At 45.5% G+C, this 8,920-nt stretch overlaps 1 protein-coding gene across 1 annotated transcript; it reads right to left on the bottom strand.

The window, feature by feature from the left end:
* On the bottom strand, nt 1-8,497 carry LOC104913115 (RNA-binding protein 6-like). The gene is made up of 4 exons (XM_010718328.3): nt 5,774-8,497; nt 2,452-3,793; nt 1,540-1,629; nt 1-559 (listed from the first exon to the last, which is right to left on the bottom strand). The coding sequence occupies exons 1-4, from the start codon at nt 5,995-5,997 to the stop codon at nt 368-370; spliced, it is 1,848 nt and encodes a 615-aa protein (XP_010716630.1). The 5' UTR covers nt 5,998-8,497; the 3' UTR covers nt 1-367.
* Nucleotides 8,498-8,920: the final 423 nt, after the last annotated feature.

Here is an 8,920-nt window from a genome sequence, read left to right as displayed (position 1 = left end):
TTCATATTTAAGAAGGGTGAAGTTTCATGTTACTGAAGGAGAAACATTAGGGAGTATCAGGGGGGCACTATTCATGGGGACACTATTTGTGCAGGACGTGTTCCACAGCCTCACATCTCAGAAACAAGTCTGAGAACAATCCAAAAGGATTGAATAATATTAATTAAAAGAAAAAAATCTGTTGGGAATTAATGTTTTTTGTTTTTCTTGTTTTTACCCTTGGTAGCTATTCAAACAGCCTTGCTGCTTTTTTCCTGCTGCTCCTACAGCTAGAAGCACCAGGACACATGTAAGCTCTGAAGTAACGGTGAGTACAGCCACCAATTCTGGAGACAAAAGAGCCAAATACAAAACTCAGTGGGCATTTTCATTCCAAAATATCTGTAACTACAGCATCGGTGACTCTAGTGAAACCAGCGAGGTATATATTGGTGTGAAAAATACCCTCTTGTAAACCCCAAACCAGAAGCACTGGCAAAGCATCCTCACCTGAACTGTAATCCTTCAGTCGCAAGTTCTTCACAGGCATCCCATCCGGCCCTCGGAAAGCATTGAGAATCTACAAGAAAACCAGGATCCACTCAGTGTCCAAAACAAAACCTCAGAAAGTGAAATCCTTGCTTGTGTACAATCCTTTTCCCCTAAGGCATCTTTTGTTAACTCAGTTATAAACAGCTACGCTTTCCTGATAAAGCTCCCACAGTACCCGAGAACTGTTTTTTGAGTTTTGGGGAATATTTGATCATTTGTTTTTTTGTTTAAATAAGCAACCACTATTTACACCAGACCTCAACTGCTCAGAGCTGTTCTATCATGCTGTTTGCAGCCATATAGCTCCCTTCTCATCCTAATTTAAGGTCAGAGAGATCTTACTTGCCTTCAACGGACAGTTTCTGCCAAGAGTCCTCTACTAACCAGATTTCAGTATTAAGCCCCAGAAGAGCTGATCACCACAGCTAAACCTTGCAAAAACTGCTGTGTGTAGGTGTTCTCCAGTCTGGAGCTGTCACCAAAGAAAAAAAATTAAGTAGAAGTGGAAGCCTTTGAAAAGATAACTTCTTTCACCTTGTAGCCTAGATATTTTTTTTTCCAACTCAAATGAGCAGGAGACATCTTTTCGTCTTCATGAGATCTCATTTTAGCAGTTTCAAGTAACCAAGAAAGAAGAAGTTCACTCAAACACAAATGTCCTCCAGACTCCAAACATAATACCAGAAGTAATAAAAATATTGTCTCTATATAAAGTAACCCTGGAAGGAAGGCATGTTAAAAAGAGTCTGGCGGACGAGGCTTTCACCCACCAACATCACATATGTGACTGCAAAAAAAAAATAATCAGCATTTCCAGGCCCTCAAGAAAGCAGAATAATCAGATAAGAAAATAACACTGCAATCATTTCTATATTGGGATTTTCCTTGGGGAAGATGACAGACTGTCTGAATTACACTCACCAGGCTTGAAAACGCTAAGTTTAGAAACATTGCATAGAAGTTTTGAAAGTCCTGCAGTGAATTCTGGATGAAGAACAACCTACTTACATCATCCTTCGTGGCAGTTTCAGGCACTCCTCCCAGCCGAATGAGCTTGCTTGGCTTCACAAATTCAGGGCAGGTCCGGTAATCTTGGTCCTTGGGTTCACACAATCAAAATGTTTTCTTTTGGTTTTTAATCAATCAGACATACTAACTCACACAAACCATAACAAAATAAAACAAAGGCTCATAAGCAGTATGGCTCATGTCTTCACCATAACACTGTTTAAGATTCAGAGAGCTCTGCAACATTAGCATAATGAGCTTTGCATGCTCATCACGCTGTGCAATGAGATCCAGGTCCAGGAAGCATCTCCCTACAATATACACAACTCGAATGAACTGAAATACCAAGAGGCCATCCTTGTCTTGGATACATCTCCATGCTTTTAAAACATGAAAAGCAAGACAAAAAAAAAAAAAAACCAAAACCTCTGCCTGAATTCAATAGTAGCTGTTAATTCAGTAGTTATCATTAACTCAGATTAACTACTTGATTCTGAAGGTAAACAGCTGCACTGTTCTATGTCCATCTTCTCTGTTGTTCTACGATGTTCTATGTCCCAGCATCTTCTCTCTGCAGCTCTCATAGGCAGATGCCCAGGAGAAAGCAAGATATTCTATATGATACTTCTCTCATAACTCCTTCTCTTTGTCTGGTCATTTTCAAATTGGGGACTTTCTGAACCAGATCTACTTGTACACATTTAACAATTCTCAATTGATAAACTGCATTTCTCTTAAGAAAACATTTCTAAGACAGAAAGCATAACCACAAAATGGCCTGGAGCAAGAGGCTAATCTCAGACACTCAGGACAGATCTGATGTCATACGCAGGGTCCCTCCCAGCTCCCTCCACCCACTGGACAACACACGTTCAAGAAAAACATCAATTCACAAATCCACAATCCACCTACCTGGAGGCTCTTATAGGGCCTAGAATCTTTGCTGGGTTTTCCTTCTGAAAATGACTTGCCATGTTCATAGTCAAACAGCTGACACGCTGGCAGCCGATGATCCACATCACGATACTCAATGTTTCGGTAGTCCGTATCTTGCCTTCCAAGGAAATCCAGGTCATCTTCACCCTTTAACCCAAGATCAGAATTGGATCTTTGCTGCTCCCCCCCAGAAAGCTGCTGCTGCTGTTGCTGCTTGTTAGCAAAGGTCTGAGGTTGCTCCTCTTGGTCCTGAAGAGCAGGAAGAGGTCCACGGCTATTTTGGAAATTGTGTGAAGCGTTGTCTTTGAGACCCAATCCAAGGGATTCCTCTTCTCTGGCTGGTGCTTCCGAGTGTTGAAATTCACCTTTCTGACTACCAAAAGGAGTTCTTTCCAGACCAACTGCAGGCTCCTCTCTCTTGCTGGCGTTTAAACCAGAGCCCTCTCTTTCTGCTAAAGGTATAGTAGATTGGTTGCGTCTAAAATCTACAAGGCTTTGATCCACAGGAGGCATTTCCCTGTCTGAGAAGTCCATAGGAGGAGGCATATCTCTGCTCCTAAAGTCCTGATCAGACCGGGACCTGTGCCTATTTCTGAAATCTGACGATGCTGTATTTCTGTTTCGGAAGTCCAAATCAGAGGTGCCCACACCTCTGAAGTCCAAATCGGGTACATCCCTATTTCTGAAGTCTGAATAGGAATGGTCTCTGCCCCTGTAGTCTAACTCGGGCACATCTCTCGCCCTGAAGTCTGAATGAGATCCGTCTCGACCTCTGAAGTCCAGATCAAAAGACCCCCTTCCCCTGAAGTCTGACGGAGGCTCATCTCTACCCCTATAGTCCATACTATGAGCTTCCCTGTCCCTGTAGTTCATACGAAACGTCTCCCTGTTTCTGTAGTCCACTGGAGGAATGTCCCCGCCCCTGAAGTCCATAGGTGGCCCTTCTCTCTCCCGAAAGTCTCCGGAGTACATATCCCTGCCCCTGTACTCAGAAGGGGGTAGCTCCCTACCTCTGAAATCCAGCTGAGACTCGTCTCTGCTCTGAAAGTCAGACGGTGGGAAGTCTCTGCCCCTGAAATCGTGGTGCCCCTCCCCACCTCTGAAGTCACTACGTGGTCCATCTCTAGCTCCAAAGCTGAAAGAAGGTTCCTCTCTGTTGGCAAACTGAGGATTGAGGAGGCCTGCGAGTGCCTGGATATCAAAAGGAAGTGATTCTCTGCCAGAGAAGTTGCCAGAGTGTCTTTCTTGAGCAAGACTATCAAGGGAAGGAGGATAGTCCCTGTTCCACCCGGGAGCAAACCTTTCTTCTTGGCTCCCACTGTAGAAATAAAGACAGTATTATTCATAACGTGCTTAGAGTCTGAAATCTATATAGCAGCACATTCTTCTCTAAACTTTTTATAGAGTGATGTAACAGTCTAAGATCCGCAGAAGACATTGATGTTTGGCAGTATAAGATGAGGCAGCATACGACAGATGTGAGAAAGTAAACTTGGGTGCTCCCATTTCAGCACAATTTCCAGAAGCACTCAACAGGGAATACCTGCAATATTAATGGGTTAATGATGGTAGCAATCCACATAGTCCTGCACTGCACACAGCTCCGCAGCTGTGTTCAAGGTTCCACCAGCTGGTGTGTTTGTTTATGAGCATCACCACCAGCACATGCCTGGGAGGAACAACTTGAGCTTAAGTTCTCTGGGCAATATTATGAACAGCTAACGTATCACATTGTCACGAGGCACACAGAAGCAAAGGCTACCAAACATGCTCAAGTAACACGCTACTGAGACTCTTTTTTGCCTCTCGTGCTGGAGTCTAAACCAACAAAATACTGACAGCTGTCCGTTCAGACTCAAGATGCCTCACAGGAGCATGCCCACAATCAACGTGTGCAATTATCCTGCACTCATGCTTAAAGACAGGCTGTCCTGTACCAACGTCACAATCACATAGCCATGAGCTCTCCTGATCCCTGTACACCACCGCTCAGGAAGAAGTTTCCTCTTAATACAGTTTTTCAAAACCCAATGTTTGGGGTTTTTTGTTCTTTTGAGAGCTACCTGTAGAGCTAAGCTCTACTCCACTACATTCAAAAAAAAAAAGCATAGTAAATAAACCTAATAGTAAATAATTCCAAAGAAACACCAAATCCCACCCAAATAAGTGGACATTTCCTTTGCAGCTACAGCAAGTCCTTCTTTGAGTTTCATCATAGAATCACTCATCAACAAAATGCACATTTGTAATCAAACTGCATATAGATTTACTAAGGTGCAAGCCCCTGCTTCACCACCATACATAGGAATTACTTTCTTCAAGGTTAGAATTCCCCATCCAGCACAGTAAAAACAATGCCAATGAAATCCACTTAAGAATCAGCACAGCAGCACTACTAACAGGGCCACAAATCACGATCACTCTCCCAGCAACAACATTAAGACAGGTTCTGCAGGACATTGTTTTTTGTAACTCGTGTGATCAGTTTTCTCAAGCCATTACAGCTGGACAATTATCTGAAATATCCTTGTTACAGAAACCTATGGTGTGCCAGGAGGAAGCACATTTATCATGCTGATATTCAAGTAACTGAGGTGGACATGTGAGCAAAGGATGAAATAATTACATGCAATGGAGGGAAGCTCTAACTCTGTGTCTCCACTTTATTTTTTCTATCCAGAGCCCCATTGCAAACAGAGGGTCCAGTAACAAGCAAGGGAATGTGAGCTAAAAAACATCACATGCTGCAGGTCAGAGACACATGAATCTTCACAACACTTCCAGGGATATTCAAAAACCCCTTGTGAAGGAGCATGGCCAAGCACACGGGGATATTCTGGTCTACCTCATCTCATGGAATAGATTAAAGTGAAGTTTACACAAAATCCCAGGTGCAATTAAACTGACAGAATTTCTGAAGTTAAAAAAGAACTGCAGTTGATGAGAATCTACATCACACTATTAGGCATTTCTCCTCTGGGTCTTAACAGTGGCTATTCACATGGCACAGCACCACCTCAGCTTACAACACCTAAATGAAATATCACTAGAAAAGGTGCTGTAGAGAAGGAACAGAAACACTCAAAGCAACTGCCAGTAAAAGAAAGAAAAGCAAAGCTTCATAAAAATGCAGAAAGCTACACGTAGCTTAACTTGCCTATTGGCTCCACAAGGACCTCCCAACTTTGACCAAAACTGCCCTCTAACAGGAGGATGTGCACAATGGCAATCAGAAAGTTCCCACTGCTTAGTGTAATTAAATGCATGACAGAAACAAGCTGTACACTGCAGTGCTTACCGAAATGATCCCGTCCTGTTGCCTTGTCGATGGTCTCCCCACATGTTTTCCTTGTCTGGTAGGTTTCCAGAAACGGGTAATTCACCGTAAGAACACCAAGTCAGCACAACCTGTACAATAAATAACGTGACAGTAAGCCATGGGCAATGAAAATGCATCATGGAAGAAAAGCACCACCAACTGGGGAAGGCACGTGGGGACATGTGAGATCCATAACTGCCCATGGTGCCTCTCAGGCATGAGTTAATTTAATTGTCATGGTTCTATATGCTCAAAATCGCAAGCTTCAAATGATTTCTGAAACGAAACAGTCAATACGGGTGGGCAAACAATGTGGTATTTGCTCTTGATTAACATAAAGCTTTCCAACATACTGTGCTGTCTAACACTATTCAGAGCGACTGGAAATGTGAGAACACCACAACCTATAAACAGCAAGGACCATTCCTGAACAACAGTTTGCAATTAATGTTTAATCCCAACTATTTCTGCCAAAAGCTCTGTGCTGCTCAAGGAAACCATCGCCACAATTGGTCTGCTAGGCTTCCTTTGCCCTCAGAAAGTATCTAGATAACAAAGTATGCTTTGCCAATAAATGATTACAGGCTCTGTTTTCCAGCACTGCCCTAATCAAGCTGAGTGATGGGAAAGGCACATGCCTCAACAGAGAGCTAAAAATCTCATCCACTTCCTCCCACCTCGCAAAGGCGAGGACTTCCTGGCAGTTGCCAAAGCCAGGCCTTCAAGCAGGAAGGACACCCAGCTGCAGCAGAGCACAGCACAGAACGATGCTGCTAGCGCTGATGCTCTCAGATCTGCTCCAGCTAATCCAGCTGCTGTGGTTTAGGAACTTATCTCACACATCAATCAGTTTGAAACTTATTTCCTCTCTACCTCAGTAAAGGGTGGATTTATCAGTGACAGCTCATTCTTGGCTGGTTCTGAACTCTACTTACAGACCAGACATCTTCACCTTGCCCAGACGAGTGTGGTCTCTACCACCAAGCCAGCTACGTGAGGCAGGGCCGTGCCCAAACACCAAGGAGAGGAGACCTGGGGCTCACGTGCTTCTACAAACGAGTTCTAAAGCAAACTAACCCAAGTGCAGCAGTTTGGTGGAACAGATGGCATGGGCAGTCACCACCAGGCACGGCTAGGGCAGTAAATCTCAAAGGAAAGCACGTGACATCCTGTTTCTGCTCGCTTCCAAAGCTCAGCGTTTCCTTACATGCAGCAGGTCAAAGGCACAGCAGGTGAGCTCTGAGGAGCAGAGTGGTTGCACGCGGGCATGCACAGCACCACCTCCACATGGCAGCCTCAGGTGGAGGTGTGACAAAGCCCCTCTCCATGACCACTGTGTGGCTCTTCAGTCACACCTCTGCTGCAGAAGCAGGCCATGAAAGCCTCGGCGCCGGCCCCTTTGTGTTTCACGTGGCTCTTGCTGTGAAAAGCGCCTCCCTCCTCCCAGGATTTCCTCCATAAGCTCTACCATCTTTTCTTTAACAGGGATGAATTGCAAGGAAATGGATTCCTTCCACTGAGAGGACAGAGGCAGGCGGAGATGGCTGTGGCGCTCCCTGCTATGGTGGCTGTCAGCAGCCAGTCCTGCCATCTGTGATCTTTAGCAGCCTGCAGACCTGGAGTTTCTTGTTCTTCCCTTTCAGAAGAAAGGGAAAGAACTGTTTACATTACTTAGTAATATTCAAATTATTAGATGGGGAAACAATGCCATTGGACTGATATAAGAGCCAGATAGACCAAGCAAGCCATGCAGCAGCATCCACAAACACGAGGTCGTGGTTCAACGACACGGGCAGCAATACTGGCTCAAACCATCCCCTGTTCAGCCTCACACAACATTTTGTCTCTGCTCTGCCTTCGGCGATAGGCACCGTGTTGGCTGTGCCAGCTTGTGCTTTCCTGGGTTTGCACCAAGGATAACCCTCCAAAAGGAGGTATATTTAACCCATGCCATTTCAGTGAGCCAGTTTATACACAGCCTCACAAAAAGTGACAGCAAACCACAGTACAAAGACAGAATCTCTGTAGACCTCCATCAGCACCACAGTCTCTCGGATGCAACTGCTACAAAAGATGCAATGAGGCACCCCCCCAGGACCCCCCAGTCCTATTGCACCAGGTGACTGCCAGCTCAGCTCCTGCCTCTGTGCTCACAACCACCCCTCACTGCCTGGCATTACTTACAGAGCTGATGCAACCAGGCCCAGAGCAGGCAAAAGGAAATCAAGGCAGATCTGCTGTCAAAAGCACATTTTTGGTAGAGCCACAAGCAGCAGCACAGCGGGAGGCCGAGGCAGGAGCAGGCTCCTAACCCTCTCATCCCATGGTGCAGGCAGATGGGTCAGCGTGAGTAAGGCTGTTTGCCAAAGATGCACTAACTGTGGAAGGGGCCTGGCCAACAGGAAAGTACAGCAAAAATCCTCCCTTGAGTGCTAGGATGGGAATAAAGGATGCTTCAAAACAACAACAGCACGGCCACAGAACACGCAATGTGGTCCACATTACTCAAGGAGCCCAGATTTACAGCTCTTTTAAAACGATAATTAGCTGTTACAATTATACTGAGGATTCATGACGGCTGATGTGCATGCTGAGAGCATGCATTATACTTCCCTCATCCCCTCCAGCCAGTTCTGCTTCCTGGTGGCAGAGACCTCAGAGAAGGCACTCTAATCATAGAATGGCCTGGGTTGAAAAGGCCCACAAAGATCATCTCATTTCAACCCCCTGCTATGTGCAGGTCGCCAACCAGCAGAACAGGCTGCCCAGAGCCACATCCAGCCTGGCCTTGAATGCCTGCAGGGATGGGGCATCCACAACCTGTTCTAGTGTGACACCACTATTGAGAAAACTCCTCTGTGGCTGCAGCTCCTCCAGCAGCTGGGGGTCCCACAGCCCTCCCAGCAGTCAGGGCACAGTACAAGAGGGCTCAGTGTGCCCTGACCATCACACCCACGGTCTTACAGATGCAGAGTCCCCCTCTTTCAATGCGCCGCAAACAGCCTGGCAAACACTGCTGCTGATTTGGTGATGATCTGGTTCTGCTTTTCCAACCAAACATGCCAAGCCTGGCAGCAGACCCTGTTCTTTCAGATCTCTTACATCACAATATGATAAAATAATGGT

This window comes from Meleagris gallopavo, chromosome 14 (assembly GCF_000146605.3).
Source record: "Meleagris gallopavo isolate NT-WF06-2002-E0010 breed Aviagen turkey brand Nicholas breeding stock chromosome 14, Turkey_5.1, whole genome shotgun sequence".
Taxonomy (NCBI): domain Eukaryota; kingdom Metazoa; phylum Chordata; class Aves; order Galliformes; family Phasianidae; genus Meleagris; species Meleagris gallopavo.
Note: the sequence above shows the minus strand (reverse complement) of the source record. Positions and strands in the feature narration are given on the sequence as shown.

Bases quoted from the DNA above. Each gene is read 5' to 3' on its own strand.
- LOC104913115 (XM_010718328.3), bottom strand. From the start codon at position 5,997: ATGGGCAGTTATGGATCTCACATGTCCCCACGTGCCTTCCCCAGTTGG. The intron at 3,794-5,773 runs GTAAGCACTGCA...TTATTTCTACAG, and splicing joins AACAGGACGGGATCATTTCG to TGGGAGCCAAGAAGAAAGGT. The intron at 1,630-2,451 runs GTAGGTGGATTG...TGTGAACCCAAG, and splicing joins GGCCCTATAAGAGCCTCCAG to GACCAAGATTACCGGACCTG.